This window comes from Paramormyrops kingsleyae, chromosome 2 (genome assembly GCF_048594095.1).
Source record: "Paramormyrops kingsleyae isolate MSU_618 chromosome 2, PKINGS_0.4, whole genome shotgun sequence".
Lineage (NCBI taxonomy): Eukaryota > Metazoa > Chordata > Actinopteri > Osteoglossiformes > Mormyridae > Paramormyrops > Paramormyrops kingsleyae.
In genome coordinates, this window is record NC_132798.1 from 7,379,545 (window position 1) to 7,402,899 (window position 23,355).

The 23,355-nt window shown below is 43.0% G+C and overlaps 1 protein-coding gene across 1 annotated transcript; it reads left to right on the forward strand.

The window, feature by feature from the left end:
• Positions 1-934: 934 nt before the first annotated feature.
• On the forward strand, positions 935-23,015 carry slc25a37 (solute carrier family 25 member 37). The gene is made up of 4 exons (XM_023838452.2): positions 935-1,230; positions 15,501-15,729; positions 15,832-15,888; positions 19,529-23,015. Exons 1-4 carry the CDS (start codon positions 1,036-1,038, stop codon positions 20,023-20,025), a joined length of 978 nt encoding a protein of 325 aa, XP_023694220.1. The 5' UTR covers positions 935-1,035; the 3' UTR covers positions 20,026-23,015.
• The last annotated feature ends 340 nt before the right edge of the window (positions 23,016-23,355 follow it).

Below are 23,355 nucleotides of genomic sequence, written 5' to 3' on the forward strand. Positions count from 1 at the left end.
TCAATATTGATATGATGGTGTAGTTGTTGATGGAGGGAGAGACTTGGCGATGGAAAAAGTTTTTGGATGGGGGGAGAGCAACAGTAAAATTTGTCAACTGGGGAGGCCACCTTTTAGCAAAGGCCCCTAGTCTTTAGCCTCGGTATGGTTCCTGACTATCATACTCTATGTATAAGAATAATGTAGCTGATTTTATCAGGGGGACTCAGTATCTCAGAGGGTTGGGTGAATTCCACTCCCAATTCTGTATCTGGCATATTATCTCCCAGTACAAAAACACGCAGTTAGGTAAACCGACATCAGAATGTCTGCCATGGGATGGACTGGCATCCCACCTAAGGTACCTCGTGCTCTTTGCTGTATAGGACAGGCTCCAGGTTCACAGCATCCCTGTTTTGTATAATCGGTATGGAAGCTGTGTAAAGTGAAAAATTCACCTTCTCATACACATACAAATCCCTCGAATATATGAATCTGTATAAACTGTAACCCCCCCCCCCCATATCCCAATATTTCCCATAGCAAAAAAAAAAAAACGCAGCTAAAAATGTAAGTCCTTAATTTTACTCTTCAGTTCTGATCAATCAATTTGATTTTCGTTTTATATGTTACGCAAGGATAGCAATTACTGGATTGCATGGCTTTTGGATCGTTATCTAGATCACCGCGTGAACGTTTTTAAAATTGTTTAAACTGTCAAGATAAAAATGTACCTTAAATAAAACATTCAAATTTTATATTAACTAATTTCTCAACCGACAGTAGCTTCATATATCATGAAAATCTGTAGAAATAAAGTCCGGGAAAGTTTGACGTTTTTGGTTCGCTTGTCAAACCACAATTCCTATCATGCGATTGGCCAACTCCACTGCCAATCCCATGTTATTTTACTCTCTCTGGATTTTCATTGGGCCTCTCGGAAGGCTAAGTATGATTATGTCACAACGGCGTTTCGGCATAACGATGATGGTGTGCCTGGTGTCGCCACCGACCCAGTAGAAGGCGAGTTAACATCCTTCACCTCCCGTGTCCCGCATGGAGCTGCGCGTCGAACCGGTCGTAACACCTCTCGAGATGTCCGAAAGCAGCCAGAGTCACGACGGCGAGTCGCTGGAGGCGGATGCCTACGAGAGCTTGCCGCCCACGGCTTCCCTAAGTACGCAGATGACAGCGGGAGCGGTGGCTGGGATACTGGAGCACACCGTGATGTACCCTGTGGACTCTGTCAAGGTAAAGCTATCTAGGCTAGTTAAGCAAGTCGGTTAGTTAAGATAGTCAGCTAGTTAGGGGGACTCAGCCGCGCTTTACTATTACTTATCTCACGTGCGTTCGGTCGCGTGCAAAGTTAGTAACCCTTGCTTCGCTAATTACCCGGGCAGGTTAACCCGTACCCGAGCTAACAGGCGGGGGAGGAGTGAACTTCGCTAGCTGTTCAGCTCGCTGAACACGGGGCATTCAGCGCGTAACCGCCCCGCACGTGTGCCTGACGCCCCGGCCGTATAGTAAGCCGCTGGGCGGCATTTATTGCTGCTCGTTAGGCTCCTTTCCGCCCGTAAAAAAAGTTGCCCGAGTTTAGCACCAGAGCACTCGGAGACCGCCACGGGTACAGCTGAAGGTTCCTGCTAAGTGAGATCGTGCACAACTCCTCCTGCTGCTTGGTTTGTGTTTACCTAAAGTTGTGACAACCGTTCTGAAAAACCACACAGGTATCGTAACCAAATTAGTAGGCTTTGCGTGAATGGAGTCGTAGGGCTCTGCTGGTCTACATGGACCCACTCCCAGGAAGTTTATTTAACCAAGATCGCTGTCGTCGTTTGCGACCCCTCTGCCCCCCACCCCCTGCTGTCCCCTGTTACGTCCTTTTGGTTAGCATAGTGATGACCGTGCCTCAGGGAGATACGGCCAAGGTCCCTGCATGCACTTCGGCCGCTGCCTTTTCCATTTCCACTGTAAGGAGGTGTGCCTTCCGTTCGCCTCTGCTCATATCATCGACTCCATCGTGCTTATCCCGGCTTCCCGGGATAACACAATTTTCATTTTGAATTCATGATTTCATTTTGTGCCCTCACACACGTGTTTTTTTCATCTGCGTAATTATAATTTCTTTTCTGACACTTCTTTCCCTCATGATTACTAAAGATTTTGAAGTCCATTTACCCAACTTAAAAACTGACTGGCGGTGCTAATCTCTCTCTCTCTCTCTCTCTCATAATCAAAACTGCGGTTAAATTTCATGAGAATTTGAGAAACGAATATATGTTACTTCACATGACCTGCGCTTGCTTGTTGATTCATTCATTCTTTCATTCATTCGTTTATTCAGTCATTCATTTCCTGCATAATATATGTTGAGTGTTTAAGCCCTCAGTTTCTGCTCTGTAGACACTTGGTCTTGAGCCTCTGGTTAAAATCATTTGATTGCATAAGTGTGACACGTGTGTCTGGGTGAAGAGGGTCCAGTGTCTCAGCATTCACTGCTTTTAAGCTGCCACAATTAAATGACCTGTGATCTTTGGCTCCCTTCTGTTGCCTTCTCAGAAGGCTTCATCCTCCCCTTCTTGCCAAAGTCTGCTGTTTTGGCCCATTTCAGCACTCGTTGGGCATATTTGCTTCAGATGTCAGTCAGATTAAATGAAATCCTTACTGCATTGTACATGGATTGCAGTGCTTATTTCCTCTGCTGATATCTTGAAGAGTGCAATTCCTTCACTGTCTTGTGCATGCACTGCCTTGTGACATTTATTAAACAAGGTGGTGAGAGGACAAATGGTGAAATTATTAGGAAAAATTATGGACAAATGGTGCTTTTGGCAGAATTAAAAAGTGCTCCTGATAACTAGGGTTACAAAATTCTGGGAATTTTCTGAGTTGGAAATTAATGGGAATAAACTGGAAATTTGCAAAACTGCAGGTTAGTCTATAACAGGGAACTTGAATGAATTAAATTACTACGTTTATCTTTGTTGTTCAATGAAAGAATCAAAGTTCTACTCTCAAATTAGTCAAAACTTGGAGGAAAAAAATTGTTTGCGTGCATGTCTGTTTGTGACAATGTCTATATATTTTTGTATATGATACAATTTGTGTAAATTACCAAATTTCCTGTTAATTCACACATTTTCCCATTAGGTCCCATGGGAAGTTTCCAACTTGGAAAATTTCGAAACTCCCCCATCTTAACTTCCCCTTTTGCAACCCTGCCGATAATCCTATACATGTCATTGACACCCTACAGTGGGAGCTACTGTATTGTGTAGCTGTCTGATATTTCCTGACACCTTATGATAATCACTGTCTTGCTAGTTACATTTTGTTATGGCTGCTTTTTTAACTGTCTAATATAATGGGCATCTGTTTGATGCAACGAACCATTGGGTTGCTTAGGAAATGCATGCATGCTACAGACATGTAACATGCTATCCATTTCTACAACAAGATTTTTAAAATTAAAGTACTTTCTTACTTCAGGAGAACCACTTTGAACTTGAACTTATAACTTTCAGGTGACACATCCGCTCCTGTAGTGACTGGCACCCATTGTTCCTGTGAGACAAACTACAGAGGACTGTAGGGTGCAGTGGTTAAGGTTCTAAACCTTAAGGTTTCCTGCTTGCTTTCCTAGAATGTTTCATTGTGTCTTCATTATACAGCAGTATTCTATTAGTGTGTGTGTGTGATATATAATATACATACAGACACACGTGCACACACACACACACACACACACACACACCTTAATTTAAGCCTTTCTTTGGGGTTTGAGGAGAGATGTTCGGTAAACACTCTGACAGCAGCAGATGTCAGCAGCAATGTACAGTCCTCCGGCAAGTAAAGCCAGTAAAATTGTTTTTCAGTTCCGATCCGATTCTAATCTGCTGACACCGATACAGATTCTGATACAATAGCTCGTTTTACTTTAATATTTTAATATGATATAGTACTGGGTGGATTGTGTGTGTGTGTGTGTGTGTGTGTGTGTATATATGTATTTATGTATGTATATAATATATATAAAATATTTCTACTTTATTATTTTTTAAATCTAGTAAATACAAATTAAAAGCTTCAATTAGGCTACTGGTAACATATGTAATGCACTGTTCCACCTCATTTGTGCATCTTGTTTGAGGCATTTGTAGTTCAATTTGAATATCATCCAAGTGAGGATATGCAAGTGGTGAATGCTTAAAACGCCCCACAATGTTTTTCCCACTGGAACCAGTGTCACTTACACCTGCGATAGCAGCCCCTGGTGTATCACAAGCTGTAGCGAGTGCGCAAAACAGCCCAAGCTAGTGATTCCCAAATCATCCATTGTTTTTTTTCACGTTGCTCACGTTGTCTCGCACAATTGCATGCTCTTTTAGTGGGATTTTCCACTAAGTGCTACTTTCACCTCCTTTTTTTCAGGGATTGCAAATTGCTGTGCTACTAGTTGTTAGAAGTATTTTATGCTTTTAAGTTCATCACCCTACTATCTGATGTTCTTGCACTCCTCGTACTGCATGATGTCACAGCAGGTGGAAGTCATTGTGCTCACACCAACTGAATGGCAAAAAGACTGAGAGGCAGCGTTAGCATTCAGCTTGAATGCCGCAAGAAACATATCTAAAAGGGGAAGGAGCTGTTGTGCAATTGATTGTTAAAAGATAGTTCCTTTTTCTTGTTAAATTGATTTGTACAAACTGCCGAAAACTAAAATATTGGACGTGGATCACTTGCATATGGCTGATTCCCGATCGGTCTAATAGGTCTGGATTGGTGCCAATACTGATCTGAATATCTGATCGGTGCATCTCTAGCACATATCCAATCAAGCAGCTTCATGATCAGACAGACACAAGTCACATGTTATTGGCTTCCACTGGCTATTACCGTGTTGAGAGAGAGACCATTTTCTGGTTTTCAGTTATTTATGAAGCTGTTCTAGGATTGTCTTCATGAAAATGTAACGTTACAATCTAATTTATAATAAAATGTACTGCATGTAGAGAGTGACTTCTCACTGGAGCAATTTTTAAGATGTCTGATTACCAAGTAGGGAGGTTCTGGTATTTGCGATCTACTGATAGCCTCAACACCAGGTTCATGTGGGTGTGGAGCACTAGAGTGATGTGGCTTGATCATGATGCAAGTATATGAGTCTCTCTTTTCCTTTTTCCCTGTCTTCTCTCACCACCCATTATGTGAAACATTTCCTAGTAACCAACATGGGATACTGCATGCAGTCATCAGTGTGTGTTGTACTACAGTGGTAAGGTGAGCTTACCAGGGGACCCATCTTAACGTGTATAGAATGTTTGTTTATTTCACGTCAATCAAATATATATTTTTTTTATACCTTGATTTATTTGATCAGTTAATTAAGCCTTAAAAGACGCAAGTCTTTTCTAAGTTTTGAGATTCATTAAATATACTGTAGATGTTACGTAAGGTAGTGCTTAGGGGAAGGACGGCTAGACGAGATTTCCATGTGTGCCTCTTGGTGTCTGCTAGAATGTGTGCTGAGTATTCTAATTATGAAACGCAGAGTGAGTCAGTGGCAGCCGGAGAGAAGATAATTCAGTCATTAAGCAAACATGGAAGATTTGGAATGGGGCAGAAAAGGATAATATGTCCTTATTTCCTCTAAGTGAGAGTTGTAGTTGATGCAATTCAGAATGTCGTTTTCCAGAGGGGAACAAAGGGACTTTAATTTTTTATATATATATAATATATATATATAAATAAAATAAAAAAATTAGCCAGGTGCAAGGACTTTGATTTCTCCTGTTTCCATGCTCAGTTTATTATACATTTAAATTAGTTCTTGCCCTAGTTATCATGGTGGATCATATGTCATTGTGGATATTGAATGGCAGCATTGAATTAAAGACGATTATGGGAATTCATTGTGCTTTTGGTTAGAAGCCTTGCAGGGCTCCTTGTGGCGACAGTATCCAAGAGGCTCCTTATCTGCAGGGCCCACCAGCCCCATGCGTATGTCCTTTCACCTTGGTGGCTGAGCAATCAGCCCCCAGCACATGAAAGGCAGGCTGCTCGGTTCCTTCCCCCATGCCGCTGATTAGTGGCCTGTTTCCTGCACCCTCCGATCCCCACCCCCATGAGGTACTCGCTAGCTGGGGCTGCCAGGTGTCCATGCCCTCACGCCGCGCCTGCGCCCCTTTTATGTGGCCTAACGGGGCACTGGTGCGGCCTTTAACGGCTTTCTGGGTCCTCCGTGATGGTTGCCATGCTTGGTGCATCTCTGGGCCTCTTTCCCATGTGTTCCTCTCCAGCCTGTGTGCCCTCCTCTCCACCCTGCCCTGGCTACTCTGGGCCAGCTTCTGCGTGTTGGTACGGGAGCTCCAACGGGGGTGAGTCACCCTGGAACTCTGCTGTGGGGTCCGAGGGCAGCACGGAGGAGGCCTCTGCTCTTTGTGTGACTTTTCTGGGGTGGGAGTATAAGACAGCATACTAAGTATAAAAAAACAAACAAGTTGTGACCTGCAGTACTGGGTGGATAAGCATTAATGTTATAAATGTAGATGTTAATATCAGTTTACCCCCTTTTCTTTTTTTAATAGAACACGTGGGAATTTCAAAAGTTTGGCTTGGATTGGTTGGGTTTCCCACAGCCTCCATATAATACCACAGAATAGGTGATGTCTGCTGTGGTGTAGGTATCGTTATTACTAGGTTATCAGATCCAAAGGGGCCGTCCCAAGTAAGCAATGGAGTTGGGAGAGATGCCTAGTCTTACTTCTGCAGGATCTTGGCTAGGTGGAGTATGTCCCCCTTTTTGTGGTCCCCCTTTTTGTGGTCCCCCTTTTTGTGCTCCCACTTTTCTAATGTGGAAAGGGCTTCCCTGGGGGCAGAGCCATCTGTGCCCAGTTGAGAAGTTCAAACTGATGGGCAAAGCTTCCTGGGGAGAGGGAAAAATAATAGCTCATGAATAGATTACTGTTTGACACCCAAGAAGTTGACTTCACTTTTTCATGAGCATTGTAGCTGTGCTATTATCTATTTTTCCCTGCATTGAAATGTAACTCTGCCAGTTTCTGAGTAGGTCTTCATTGACAATTCCATTGACAATTTTTAAATTTCCTGGACTGAAACCGGCTTTGTAAGGGCATGTTCAGTTTGTCGGGGGACCCAATATGTCACCTGACATCTGCAGGTTTGAATCACGGAAGGACAACGTGTAATTTGGCAGGTGCATGACCTGAATTTCTCTTTGAAAAGTACATACATGTTAATAGATGTCGAATGTAAACGTGTATAGAAGGTTGTATTGGGACCGTTTTCAGAAGTGCTGGGTTGTATTACTAGAATTACAGGAGGCCCAAGAGAATTGAGCTGTATGCACAGATTTTTTATTTATTTTTTTGGTAAAGGGTTTTGCAGTCTTCCCTTTCAGACTGTTTTTTAAAGATCTTGCTTGTCTGCTCCACTGAAGACTGGAGGTGCATTTTCTTCGTGGCTAATCGAGATGTGCAGCAGCAGAACTGCTCAAACAAAGGGCCCTTTGTTCCTGTCCTGAAAGAACTCATCCTCCTGTTTCTTTATTCATTTATTGAACAGTTTGCTGTTTGTTTGGAATGTTGAGGAGCTGAATCCTATGAACTGTTAACTTGTCTTCATTGCACCTTGTGGTTAGCAAGGACCGTTGCATTGACGTCCCTGTGTGGGGCAGCACTGTGCCACCATGTGTCCCACCTCTCGTTGCATTAGCAGCTCCTTTCTGTGGGGGTCATGGCACCGTCCTACAGAAGAGCTTGGGATAGGTGAAACCAAACCAATCCCATGGCCCCAGAGGGCCTCTGTAGCAGCCAATGTGATGTCATGCTTAGGTTTGGCTATTGACACCCGTTGTGCAATGAACAGGGGATCTGATTTCCGCATCAGATTTTCAGCACAAAGTTAAATCGTGAGCTATGGCATCTCCAAAATCATTTCGGTGATGCAACCTGCCATGTTCCAGATGCCAATGCTCACGGATGGAAGGTGCAAAAACATGCTTTGTTATGAAGGCATGTACATGTTGGTTTGCTTCATTTCAATTTTTTTTTACTTTATTTTTTGCGTAAGATTTATGACACAGTATTAAACCCAACAAAGTTGTTTTGAACATATGATAGTTTCTTGTTCTTAAATTAATTGCAATCTCGGGCTTCTTCCGAGTATGCCGTGCAGAATTAATCCACTACAGACCTGGGTTCTCTGAACACTATTTGGAGTAACCAGTCTAATGAAGGGAACCTGAAGCACCCAAAGAGCCACCTTGTAGAAGATAGAGAGAATAGCATACTTCCTTCAAATATCACAAAGATCAAAGTATAGGAGCTAGTTCTTCACTGAGTCATTTATGTGTCTAGAATACACATAAACGCCTTACACTGAACTGCAGGAAGGGTTTAATACATAACCTTGAAAACATAAGTGCAGATATTCATGTGCAGCACTGAACACGCCCAAAGCCAAATTCTGCCCAGAGGTCATCTCTCTGAATACACGTTTGGCATGTTGTATAATACATGAATAATGCTTCTAGTTTGTATTGTTGAGAAAAGGTGAAGTGGGTATGCTTAGTTAACTGGTTTCAGTAAGGATTTGACAAATGGTCATTCTGTATGAATGTGAGAGTTTGGCATTTGTGATCTAGTTGGTAAGCCAGTCATCTTTTATGCTGAGTCCCTCATTTGGTGCAAAACTCCTGGTCTTTGTGAGAGGGGTGTCAGGAGTCCACAGACAGTGACTAAACAAGGGAGATCCCTTTTCCTTTTCCACTCACCCAGCTCCCTTTCAACAAGCAAGTCTGCCCTTTATATTCCCAGCAGTCTCAGTGAGAGTGACAGATTCACCTAGGCATCACCCTTAGAATGGATGTGTTTGCCTGTGCTTTTGCTCCACCACTCGGCAACTCACACACAGATTAGCAGTCAGCTCATTCAGCTAAATTAAGATTTAATTAAAGTCTGTTGCATCTGTTTATAGAGGCAGTATGTAGGTCAGCGTTCTGTGAAAAGCCCAGTGAAACCAAGTAGCTTTTAATCAATGAAAAATAAATGAAGTACACATATCTAGAACATGGCTCTTGTATAAATTACTCATGTCTTAGGGCAGCATGTGGCAGAATGTTGCTGGTTGGAATCCTGTGGCTAGCAGAGTGACCAGCTGAAAGGGCTGCCCCTGCATTCTGACCCCACCTACGTGTCTGTTATGTTAGGTGTATTCAAAAGCCAAGGAATTCCTGTGTACCTGTACTCGTGCTCCTGTAAATGGCAAATAAGGCCTTTAAGCACATCTAATGCTGAACTAGTGCTGGCCGGTATACCGGTTCACACCGAAAACCATTTATTATTGTTATGATATGAATTTTTCATATACCGCAATACCGGTTTAAATAGCCTGCACAACGTTCGGAAAGTGGCGCAGCTGGAAACTTTTAAGGGGGGGACCTTTTTCACTGCTGCACCGCTAAAAATGTACCGCGAAAGATCAGAAACGGAAGATATAGCTGACTGCCTCTAAGTTGTGGCGACAAAGTCAAGTAGCACGTCAAACTTGGTGAAGCATCTTAAAGACCAACATCCCGGTCTTTATGAGAAATTTCGCAAGGTCAGTAAAGCTCACGTTCCAGCAACACTGAACTATTAAACATTTATCAAACATGTTAACTTGGCTGGCGCACACCTTAACATTAGCTGTTTGTTTTATTTTATTTATTCTTTATTTTACCAGGAAGGTTCCATTGAGATGCCATCTTCGTCCTGGAAGAAGTGATATTGCAACAAATAAGAAAAATAAGGCAAAAGTTCCATATACATATACGCACAGAGAAGATAATATAAACACAAACTAAAACATATACAAATACTCACTTTCCAAAAATACCTAGAATAAAATTAATTTATATGAAACAATGACACTGTTCTTTAAGCTCAGAGTTTTGAGATTTTTTAAAAACATTCAGAGAAGGCAAGGAGTCTAAATTCAATATATTTTGTAACATGTTCCGCTCAGGTGGTGCATAAGAACAAAAGGTGGATTTCCTCAGTTCTGTGCTTGTGGTGGGAGGCTGAAGGAGAAGTTTAACTGATGAACAGGTTCTGTATGTATTAGTCCGGAATGTCAGCAAACTACATATGTACTGAGGTTGTTTGCCCATTAAAGCCTTTGCAATAAAAACCAGGCAATGCATTTTCCTTCTAAGAAAAGGAAATTCATAAGCAGTTAGCCAACAAACACGTTGTGTCATCATTAAGGGAGCGGATAGACGCAATGGCTAATAAAATAATATAGTTAATGTGGGAACAATACAAAAACGTAAAACAAAAATGTGTGGTAAACGCCCAGTCATACTATAAAAAAAATAAAATACCATTGTATACCGTGAAACCGATATAACTCTCTGGTCATATCGCCCAGCTGTATGCTGAACATCCACTCGCAGTGCTGTTTCCGGGGGTTTGGATGAAAAGAAGGTCCTTGAAGTTTTAAAGCCATAAAAGCCAGAGGACATTGTCAAAGCAACAACAAAGGTTGGCAGGGAAGTTTGAAATGGTTAGTATAAGAGTGGAGGGGGCTTCTCTAAACAAGGCCTGATCATCCTGCAAAAGTGCTCTATGTTCTGTCTATCCAGACCCAGTTGAAAGTGAGCCTTGTAGATTAGTGTAGTCACAGTAATTGGATAGGTGCTTACATTTACCAGAAGAAACACAGGGTGGGGAACTTGTCTAACCTGAAATCTTTGGAAAATATCACTGTCCCAGTACCTGTGACCTGCTCAAAGAGAGTAAGCATACAGCTAACCAATGGCTATAATGCACACAATACGCATGTTCCCTTTGCCGAAGGCGAAAGAGCTCTCATTAACTTTCATACTGCAGGAACTTTTCATTTTATTTTTTTTTTCCCAGGAAACTTTTGTCACATTCACACTGCATGAACTTGGCTGGGTTGTAGTTCCTCAGACACTGTTCTGGAGCCCCTTTTCGTCCTTACTCCAAGCTATGTACTTTTTGTACTTCTGGGGAGGGGCTTACAGCGATAACTAGCTAATTTGTTGACCACAAGCACTAGTAGTAACACAGAAGTTATGCGGAAGTGCAGGAGAAGAGATAAGGCTGATTCATGCTTCTCCTTATACGTACTAGTGGACGTCTCCGCTTGAATGTTTGACATGCTTGACGTCACTGTGCGCCTCCGTGGAGAAACGCCCCCTGCACTCCAAATTTGTTCCTGCGCAGCGTTGTACGTGCAGGTCTGGACACACTGAGCATGATTGATATGCTAGCATCCACGTTAAATACCAACAGGGATGCTTTTCACAAGCATTGGGGTAGTTTGCAAACCCTACAGACTATTTAAACTGCAATAATCCTGTTACATATAAATGTGTGTGTGAGTGGAGACTCTGAAATTGAAAATCTCACGCCAGCCAGCTGACCAAACTTGGCAACCCTGTGAGTTGGCTCTCTGAATTTGTAAAACATAGAGAAACGGACACAAACCTCGCTGCTGTGGTACGTGTGCAGGGAATATCAGAATAATTTATATTATTATTACTAAAAAAATATAAACACAACACGTTATGTATTTTTGCTTGCATCTCCGTATTTCTACATTGGAAAATTTGATCAACTGATATACTGATGTCTAATATCACCAGTGTCAGCACTGAAACTGGCCAGCCCTGATATGTCTGAAATAGGCTCCATCCATGTCTCCCCAGGCCATGTCCAGGATAAGCAGGACATGGATGGATGTTTCCCTGCTGTCCAGTGGTTACCTCAAGACAAGTTGCCATGGTAAAATGGCAGATATTGTCCAGGTTGTTGTCAGTGAAACTTAGGCTGAGTTCCTGTGGCAGTACTGTACCTCCCGCACGTGTAGGAGAGAGTCCCATATTCAGCCTCTGCAAGCCCCCCCCCTGCAGTTTATGAGGACAGAAACCAAAAGGTAGGTAAAATTACAGGGATAAAGGATAAGCAATCTCTAAACGCAGTGCAGATCAGAGCCAGTGCACAGTAACTTTCTGTAAGCTGTCATCTTCCACTCCTTCTTACTGAAGATACCGTCATAACTGTTTCATCCCCCATAAGCACTTTAATACCACGGCAGTCTTTTTCAGCTTATGACTGTTTGCTGTTCTTTACCCTAACTGCATGTCTGTGGACCCGGAAACTGTGATGCGTTAGTTATTGGTCCGTGCCGACTTGTTGGAGCTTTATGGTGTTGCGGTGATTTTCAGTGTAGCTGCTTGCCTCTATCACCTGTACCCGCGACGTGGAGATAATCGCCCATCTCCTTCCAGACACCGTCATATCCTGTCATGTCGCTGTTGCTTCTTGTCTGTCCAGAGTTTCATCACCACATTCTTTGCCTTTTGTGCTGAATCATCATTTTCTGTCACTGAGCGAAAGCAGTTTTATCATTAGTGTTTTTTTTCTTCATTTAAAAAGTCTTTAGTGTGCATTAGCAGTTCCCATGCACTGCAGCCTTTCTGATCAGGCTGCCATTCCCTACTTTCCTGACTCTTTTCCCCTTGATCTTGAAGAGCACCCAGGCTATCTCTACCCTGCCTGTCTCTACTGCAGGGCATGGGTCGCGGATGGCTATTGTTACTGCATGCCGTGCCAAACTGTTCTTGCCACACGGAGTCTCTCTTTGTGGTGGAGCTCGTCCGTCTCCAGCAGCATATTGCCCTTGTTTCCTTCCCATTCCGCAACTATAAAATATCAATCTCACTTCTAACCAAAATGTCCAGTGGCCCAGGGATGACAAGGCCTGCTGTTCCTTCTCCTCCTCCTCTGGGCTTCACAGGAACTGTCCTCTCCCTCCCCTAATGATTCACACTAAGTCTGCCCGATGCGTGGTGATATTAACATCACACTTTATACACATGCAATTGTCACGTCACAAAGATTGCAATAGTCAGCTGGGTTGAGACCATCAATAAGTTATACTAAAACATTTTTATTTATTCATATGGGGAAAAAACAAAGTTTTGCGTTTTTAATTAAGCTCCTCTTTAAGTTAATCTAGTATGTTTAAAAAGATGTCTATAGGTTATCACCACTGCTTTTACATGAGATCTGCAAGAGCTCACCGAGCCAGTCATAACCATTCTCATTCCTGTTGTTTCACTCATTCATAGACAGTCTGGCATGTTTGTGAGAAATTTACCAAAAATGAGTGAAAAGTGAACAAGAACTGGTCACCAAAAGGCATTTGTGTTCTGTAGATATTTTGAATCCTATAGTGAGTGAGCACTGCTTTGTCTGTTGGCTTAACTCACAGGAAATTAAAAAAAAATTTCAGCTCTTTTTTTGTCCTGTAAATATTTCCATGTAATCCCCTTCCCCCAATATTGTCCAGCACAAATTCACACATTCTTTTAAAATTCACATTTTTCAAACACTGATCTTCTTTCCTGAAACTGTCCCAGTTGATATTTTATTAGTTTTTCTCAGTTTTTTTACACACACTTTCTGGAACATCATCAGAGATCCAAAAACGGGTAATTTTCTTAGAAACTTGCACCAATGCAAAATTGTACACACAATATAGCAGTGAATGAAACTCATTCTTCACCATTTACATACTTGAATCTTAAAGAGACTTCTGTCACATCACTCCTTGCTTTTTGCTTATAGGTCAGTATGCAAGTCATGGCTGCAAGTTACAATAACATATGTCACAAGTTCTTAAAGTACATTACTATGTTCTAATGAAAACATGGGGGAAAATGAACAAATCATCCTGCATTGATACAGTAAAGCAAACACTGTCCTTTTGCATCTCATTAACAATCGTGACCGTACAATAGAGTTCATGCGGGTCATTCTGCAATGTAGTATACTTATAGCAGGGAATGTCATGCGTCACTTGCCTGTTTTCCGCTTTGAATGTTCTGATGGCAGAAGCAGCTGAGGTTCCCCCACATGGTTTATGACGCAGTCCACCTAGAATTCCCCAAATCTGGTCAGAGAAATCCTGCCTTATTTACCTTCCTGTTCCTCGTCTACCTCCTCATTCTGATCCCCATTCTTCCTCTAGCTTTTGCAGCAATATTCTCTGCTATTTTTGCCAATAGGAAGTTCAACTGTAGGTCACAAAGTGCTTAACACACACTTGCACTTTGACTTGTGATTATATTTAATGAGGAGTGTTGCAATTTGTGTGGCGTTTTTAATGGTTTTAATGCCGTCAATTTTAGTGTGTCAACAGTTGAGGAAAAACTGTAGTGCAGTTTCTGAAAGCCTTAGCCAAACCGTTTTATCCCTTTCTACAAAATGCCTTTTTTTAAAGGGTACCCTAGCATGGTCATTCCCCTGCCTTCAAGCCTACAGGTTCCTTGAGTGTCATTGGCTGTCATACCATCAGAGGTTCTGTTCATTTTTATTAGTGGTGTAAAGATTCACCAATAAGGATCAGAAACTAGTTTTAATGTTTAAAGATGCAACTATAATGTCAATGGTCAGATTCTAAAACTGCGAGTTGGTTGACTGAAGCTTTGTTGCTAGTTCTACTTTAGTATAAATTAAGCTGCTGTGGGTGACTCATTGGTCTGTTACAAGTAATTTTACTTAAAAAAATAATAATAACCGCCTCTTATTTGCTAATAAATCTGCACAGTGTCTACTAAAGAGCTAATCCTATGTTCAGATTGTTTGGTACATGTATGTACGTGGCAGAATGACATTTTTAAAATATGGACATTTGTCCAGTAGTGCTTTCTATAGCCGCTGTTTATAGTTTGCCATTTTATTGTATCTTGTTTTCAGTGAAATGTAGCGCCTTTCCAGGCAGCTTCACTCCAAGTGCCTCATATTAAACAGCAGCATCCTCGTGGACGGGCCGGAGAGCATGCTGGCGTGTGCCTGTGGAACCACCCAGTCAGGAGCGCGTGTGTGTCGTGTGGTTGGAGTGGTCTTGTGTTCTCCATCTCTGGCCTGGGAGAGAGGAGGGAAACATGGGCGTCAGACCTGACACTGAGACAACAGACAGACTGGGAAACAGAGGTTTACGGCGGTGTAGGGAGTTACCATAAGTAGTAATAATAATAATAATAGTAATAATAATAAGCTAGCGCAGCCTGAGCTTAAATAACAGGTCTTCAGGTTACTTTAGTTGCGAGACTGTCCCATAATACCTGGAGCCCCATAGCTGACAGGGCAAAGGTTACTTAGCGTTTCCTTAGAGGAATCATAAAAGAGATTAACTGACCTTTCTGTGCTTAAGTCAGGGCGTAAAGACCCAAAGAAGATGTGAGAGCAAGAAGGTGGCCATTTTTCCTGTGTTCCTGTTCTGGATCTGATCTAGGGGGAGGGTGTGGTTGGTGCGCCTGAGAGTATGACGTTAGGGTGTGGCTCTTCATTGTTCTTGGTATTTAGGGGCCAGCTGACTTGGCAGTGTTAAGCAGGTGTTGGGGGCCCTGCTCTTTCCCTCACTCCCACCCCCCCCCATGACCGTATCTTTCCCTGTTTCTTTTTGCCCCCTTGCCACCTCCCCAGACGCGCATGCAAAGCCTCCAGCCGGACCCCAAGGCCCAATACCGCAGCGTCTACGAGGCCCTGCATCGCATCATGCGCACCGAGGGTCTGCTGCGGCCCTTCAGGGGCCTCAACATCACCATGCTGGGTGCCGGCCCAGCCCACGCCCTCTATTTTGCCTGCTATGAGAGGGTCAAGCACATCCTCAGTGACGTCATCCAGAACGGGGGCAACAGTCACCTGGCCAATGGTATGACCGCCCCCCCCCCCGCCCCTACTCGTGCATTACACAGTCCAATCCTGATTGGCCTCTGAAAGGCGTGCATGTGACCTGTCTCTCTGGTTCTCTCAGGGGTCGCTGGCAGTGTGGCCACTGTTCTTCACGACGCCGTCATGAACCCGGCAGAAGGTAAAGCTGCACTGGGTCCTTTGGCATGTTTATTATGTCCAGTATTTATAATATACAGGACTGTCACAGAAAATTAGAATATTGTGATAAAGTTCTTTATTGTCCGTAATGCAATTAAAAAAACAAAAATGTCATACATTCTGGATTCATTACACATCAACTGAAATATTGCAAGCCTTTTATTGTTTTAATAGTGCTGATTATGCCATACAGCTTAGGAAAACTCAAAAATCCTATGTCAAAAAATTAGAATATCATGAAAAACTATACTAGCAGGCTATTTAACTAATCACTTGAATCGTCTAATTAACTCGAAACACCTGCAAGGGTTTCCCTGAGCCTTTAAAAACAGTCAGCTTGGTTCAGTAAACTAAATCACAAGTATGGGGAAGACTGCTGACCTGACTGCTGTCCAGAGGACCATCATTGACACTCTCCATCAGGAGGGTAAGACACAAAAAGAAATCTCCAAAAGAGCAGGCTGTTCACAGAGTGCAGTTTCAAAGCACATTCACAAAAAGTCTGTTGGAAGGAAGAAATGTGGCAGGAAACGCTGCACAACCAAGAGAGAGGACCGCAGACTTAACAGCATTGTGAAGAAGAGCCGCTTCCAGAATTTGGGTGAGCTTCAAAGACAGTGGACTGAAGCCGGAGTTCAGGTATCAAAAGCCACTGTTCACAGACGTGTCCGGGAAATGGGCTACAATAGCCGTATTCCCATGGTCAAGCCACTCCTGAACTCAAGACAACGGAAGAAGCGTCTGACCTGGGCTATGGAAAAGAAGCACTGGACAGTTGCAGAGTGGTCCAGAGTCCTGTTTTCAGATGAAAGCAAGTTTTGTATTTCATTTGGAAGTCAAGGCGCTAGAGTCTGGAGGAAGGCTGGAGAGGAGCAAAATCCAAGTTGCTTGAAATCCAGTGTGAAGTTCCCACAGTCAGCAATGGTTTGGGGAGCTGTGTCAGCTGCTGGTGTTGGTCCGTTGTGTTTCATCAAGTCCAGAGTCAATGCAGCTGTGTACCAAGAGATTTTGGAGCACTACATGCTTCCATCTGTTGAACAGCTCTATGGAGATAATGATTTCATTTTCCAGCATGATCTGGCACCTGCCCACAGTGCCAAAACCACCAGTAACTGGTGTATTGACCATGGCATCACTGTCCTCGATTGGCCTGCCAACTCCCCTGACCTGAACCCTATAGAGAATTTGTGGGGTATTGTGAAGAGGAAGCTGAAACACACCAGACCCAATAATGCAGTTGAGCTAAAGGCCGCTATTGAAGCATCCTGGGCATCCATAACACATCAGCAATGCCACAGGTTGATTGCCTCCATGCCACGCCGAATTGATGCAGTAATCCGTGCAAAAGGATTCCCAACCAAGTACTGAGTGCATTAATTGACATTTTCAAATGTTTGATTTTGTTTTGCTGTTACAAATCTTATTTTTTTACTTGGACTGAGGAAATATTCTAATTTTCTGAGATGGGATTTTTGAGTTTTCCTAAGCTGTATGGCATAATCAGCACTATTAAAACAATAAAAGGCTTGCAATATTTCAGTTGATGTGTAATGAATCCAGAATGTATGACATTTTTGTTTTTTTAATTGCATTACAGACAATAAAGAACTTTATCACAATATTCTAATTTTCTGTGACAGTCCTGTATATCTGTGCCTATAGTTAGCAGGGGATGGTTTGCTCATCATGTAAGCCGCTTTTACCTTAACGTGCCATTAAGGAAGGAAAACTGGAGGGTCTTCTAGTAAAATGAAGTGAAATGAAAATATCTCAAGACAGTTGAGGTCAGGGAAGCTGCAGGCTGTCAGGGTAGCGCGTGGTTCAGCGAGCTAAGCCCTCATGCCTGTGATTGGAAGGTCTGCAGAATAGTGACACATCTGTGGGCCCTTGAGCGAGGCCCTTAACCCCCAGATCCTTGGGTGCCGCTGCAGGTGGCTGCCCTTCACTGCCAAGCTCGCTCTCACCTCTATGTATGTGTATCACGGACACAGAAACATAGATGAATGGAGTATTTCTCTATGAGGATCAATAAAGTGTCGTCATAGTTTTTATTTATTTTATTTTAATGGCTCACACTGACCTGATCTTGGTACTGTAGACCCCCTCCCCCCATCGTGTGGATCAGTGGGTTAGACCTCTGTGCCTGTAATCAGAAGGTTGTTGGTTTGTGCCTCAGTCACATCTATGTCGGGCCATTGATCAAGCCCCGTAACCTTCCAGAATGCTCCTGGGGTGTCAGATAAATGGTCTGACCCTGCACTTTGACCCAAAGCTTTGCTCTCAACTGTATATAAAGTACCAGTCAAAAGTCTGGACACCCCTATCGATATGAGCTTTATTTGTATTATTCTCTACATTTTAGAATAATTATGGATATCCGCACTATAAAATAATATACATGAAATTATGCATTTACCTAAAACAAAATGTTGGCGGGGGGCGGTGCTGCTCTGTAGGTTGGGACTCAGAAGGTTGGCAGTTCAAATCCCGTGGTCGGTAGAGTGATCCGACCATTGGGCCCTGGAGCAAGACCCTTAACCCTCTGGGGACTAGGGGTAGGAAACACGCTTTCACTGACTGGGGTATTATCACACATTTCTTCAAATATCATAAATTTAATTCATGGCAAATTATTTCTTATATATTTGTTTTGCCATTACACCTTTATTTTAATGTATATTGTAAATATGTCAGATTTTTGTTAAGTTTATAATTTGACATCAAGGTATAGACATTGCAAAATGCAGTTTGGAACAATTGCAGACACATTATAAAAGTACATAGTAAGCAATGCTGGCAGTTTGTTTTGATCCCAGATATCTGATCACCAAAGTCTTGGCTACATGAAGATGACTAAATGGTGTAGTTGCAACATTCATTTGGTTAAATAAATAAGAAAAGCCTAACTCATGTAACTATTTCTGGCTTCTTTCATTGAATATGTAGCAACTTTCATGTGTATGAATGAGCCATTGTCACCTGGCCACGCCCCCCCCCCCCCCCCCTTTATGGCGCTGATGGGGATGTATCTGGAAAATTACCATGCAAATGCGATTTGAATATGTGCTAATGCAGCTATTTAGAATGTGAATAGCGATCTTCGGGTGAGAGCGGTACTACACGCCCCCGATGCAGGTAAAACAAAGTAAGGTAACATGGTTTACTTTTTTTACCAATTTTAACCTAATTTTTGAAAACTTTAATACTTCCGACAATAGCCGTTTTGAAAAGAAGACCGATTATGGATTTAGGCAGTGTTTTTTTTTCACGATTCTACATTAAGATTTCAGCGAGATATAAACTGAAATAGACGCGAAAAGTACGCTGCGTCGCCAACGATGCACTCGACCCCAGGCCGCTTTGCCTTCACTCTGGTCAAACTCCTTCAAACCATTTCTGTTGTGTTTAGGTCAGGGGGACAGGTCATGTGATGCAACACTCTCACTCCTTAGTAAGCAGCCGGGCGTGTCCAGACTTTTGACTGATGCTGTATATGGATTTGTCTCTGTGTCTCAAAGGAGAGTAAGATGGGATATGTGAGGGGGAAACGATAAGCGTTCAGATGTCCCTATACTAGTATTTGTGGCAATGGAAAATACAGTGGTGTTTTCACATTTCAGTGGTGAAGCAACGCATGCAGATGTACAACTCGCCGTACCGGGGCCTGTTGGACTGCGTGCGCACGGTGAGGCGTGCTGAGGGCATGGCCGCCTTCTACCGCAGCTACAGCACACAGCTGGCCATGAACGTGCCCTTCCAGGCCGTGCACTTCGTCACCTACGAGTTCATGCAGGAGCGGCTGAACCCGCAGCGGAGCTACCAGCCGACCAGCCACATCGTGTCGGGGGCGGCGGCGGGCGCCGTTTCGGCCGCCGTTACCACGCCGCTGGATGTCTGCAAGACGCTGCTGAACACGCAGGAGGACACTGTGCTGAGTTCCATGAGCATGCGCGGGCACCTGTCGGGCATGGCCAACGCCTTCAGGACCGTGTACCGCCTAGGCGGTCTGCCCGCCTTCTTCAAGGGCGTGCAGGCCCGCGTCATCTATCAGATGCCCTCCACGGCCATCGCCTGGTCCGTCTACGAGTTCTTCAAGTACTTCCTGACCCAGCAGTAGCCGGGCCAAGCTCTTGGGGTAGGGAGGGTGTTGTCCCCGCCCAGAAATGTGGCTGGCCCAGTCGGAGAACGCCTCGCTGTCACAAAACACAGAATGCGCTGAGCATAACTGGCAAAAGATCCAGAAAGAAACACTGAGCAGAAGAGATGCATGTCTGAGGGCCGCCGGCCCCTCCCTCTGAACACTGATCCCTGGGGAGGCTTCATGAAGGCGTTTCAGCAAGAGGCCGCAGGATTTCTCCTATTTTATTTACTTTCCACGAGTTGCAGTCCAAAACCTCTGCAAGGTCTGTCAACCCTGGGGTTTTTTACTTTTAGAAATATTTTAATGGTGCATTCGTAAATAACTTTGGCACATTCCCAGAACAGTGAACTTGGGTCGGCCCCGTTTTCACAAGTGCCTGTCACCTGCAGTCTGCAGCCTCTGTCACTTTGTCCGTGACCATTTTCAGGAGTGGCTTCATGGACATCTGTGAAAGGGACGGGTGTAGTTTGTACAGCCCCCCACCCCCGCAGGGTTTTCCATGCTTCAAACATTCTGCTACGTGTGGTGGGGGATTTCTCTATTTGTTAGACTGAATTCAGCTATAACCCACCTGGTTGTGTTCAGTCAATGCAAAGGTGTGTGTGTGTGTGTGTGTGTGTGTGTGTGTGTGTGTGTGTGTGTGTGTGTGTGTGTGTGAGAGGCAGTTGCTGTGATGTTCACTTTTATTATTATTGAGCTAAGAGTTTTCAAGACAATGATGCCACAGGGTAGATTAAAGAGGCTGATTGACTGTTTTTAAATGCTGCATGAGCTGTGTTAGGACACAGACCAGAGCTCCCGAGTCCTTCATATGCTCAAGGGGTAATTATTTTTGGTTACCTAACTGCAGCCCATGTATTTCCCAGATTAAAGGGGGGAGGTTCTGTTTAACTTGGTATTTTTTATTTTTTTTTTCCCTTGTTGCGTGCAACACTGTGATGAGGAACCTGGGGATGAATGTGCAGAAGAGCGTCACTTTTTTAAAAAAAGTATGAAGTGAACTGATACTATAGAATTTTGGAAGCTTTACACAACACTGACCCTGTTTTGTCCCAAAATCACACACAATTATGGGAAGTTGGGGTCAGTCCAAGTGTGTGTGCGTTTAGTTGATAATGCAACGCTGATGCTTCACACTCACGCCAAAGTTTTAGGGGTCCAGGGCCCAGCTCCGCCCAATCCACTAGAAGGATGTTTGATCTTCTGAAGTCCGCATCTTTGGATCCAAGTCACTGGATTCTATGTTTACTAGAGTGGTGAATAACTTGGTGTTAAATTCTACAGGTTGTAAAAAAAAAAAAAAAAAAAAAGTACCCCCTCTTCAGCAGTTGTATATGTGAGGAAAGTAGCCTGACTGATCCTGTCTGCCTGGGAAACTTGGGCAAGGCCTTTGAGGGAACCGACTTCATTGGGAGGTGAAGAGCCACCCCCCCCCCCCCCCCCCCAACATGTATCCCGTGCCTACCGTCCATCCCCTTGGAGTCAGAAGCTGGGGGTCCCTCATTCTTCTACATATCATGGGATTCCACAGTGATCAGTTTGCCTTATAAATAGTGTTTTCCTATACGCTCATCCAAGCATTGCAGTTGTTTTGGTAAGATTCCCAGTGACTTTAGGTAAAGTGTTTTTTTTTTTTTTTCCCTCTGAAACTCCAAAGAAATATTTTGTGATTTTTAAAAAATAAAATAAAACGTACAAATGTGTAGCTTTAATGAAAACGATGACCAGTATACTCGTGAACTGTTTGTTTCGAGACCAAAGCCTTATGCATCACACTATGCAGCTGCTCCCTGCCTCGCTGTTACAGCGGTATTGAGTGTGCTGGCTCGTTTTACCGCGCGGGTCGCGGTTTCCACCTGACAACTTGGTGACGACAGCTTATACCCGAACATATTTTATCCCACTCCAGCTTTTGTGCTTTAATTAAAAAATAAACAGTAGGTTCCTTTTCCTGTCAGTACACATTGGCCAGCAGTATTGGAGGATTGGAAAAGTTGGTTGTACCTTTGAACTGAGTCTAGGCCTAGTGATAAATGAATGCCTATGTATTAAGGAGTAGCTGGTCATAGTTGCCTTCTATGCAAGCAGAAAACACTAGTTAGTCTGCCTCAGGCAGACAATGGACTTATCATTCCATGGTGTTTGGTGTCTTGTCTTACACTTGAATCAGCATGCATGCTGCGTCTCGGCTATTACTCCGAAGCAATTACCACAGACATCACTGATTCATTTGCAGATGCTCATCGTGAACAGAAACTTTATACCTGTTATGTAAAATATATATATATATATATATATATATATATATATATATATATATATATATATATATATATATGTGTGAAGCTTTTTTTTGTTGACACATTGTAATACATGTGATGCTGATTGTTGTACCCTAACAGACTGAATATTTTCAGTTGTAAATGTATTTCAGACAGTACTTGTTTTACAAGATATTAAGCTGGACAGTTTTCAGATATTGTCCAACTTATTTTGAATTTGTATAAAAAATGTAATGTTTAAAAGCCGTGGCCATGGGCGCAATGAGAACTGACTTTGTACTATTAAAATAGTATTTTCATCTGTTTTTATTTGTTTGGTGCCTATGCGCTTTTGTACACTCTCAGCAGGTTCGTTATGGCTGCGTGAGGAAAGGAGGAGAACCATGTCCTTTTAAGTTACTCTAATTTGTTTCATTGTAGTACGTGTGAAACACTACTTGAACAATTTATAGATTTTAAACAGAATTTAATTCACTAATTGTCCTTGGCTATGTATATAAAGTGTATTTTGCTGCTCTTTTGCGCACAATATAGGAGGAAAAAGTTAAGGTCTTGTTTTTTTATCTATACAGTGCCATGAAGAGCACAAGCATGTTTCTCAGATATAAAGATGGAAACGTCTAATTGTGGTAATGCTGCCACAGTTTGTAACACTGGAGCTTAATAAAAATGCAAATAATCAAACTTATGCGTTTGTTTTTATCGTACTGTGTCAGTTCTTTGTATAGAAGATGTTGATTAGACTGTTAAAGTATTGTAAATCCCCAAAAAAACTTTAATGTTTGTTTGTGTATTTATTTAGCTAGGTTTTTGTAATTTCACGCTTGTGGTTAATTATGCTACACACACGCCAAGAACATGCTATGTGAATTGGAGTTGCCATATTATCCGTAGGTGTGCATGGTGTTCGTACCCTGCGGTTGGATGCACCCTTATCCTGGGTTGTTCCCTGCCTTGCGCTAGTATCTTCTGGGATAGGCTCCAGGTTCTGGACCCCAGCAACCCTACATAAGAAAGTGGGTAT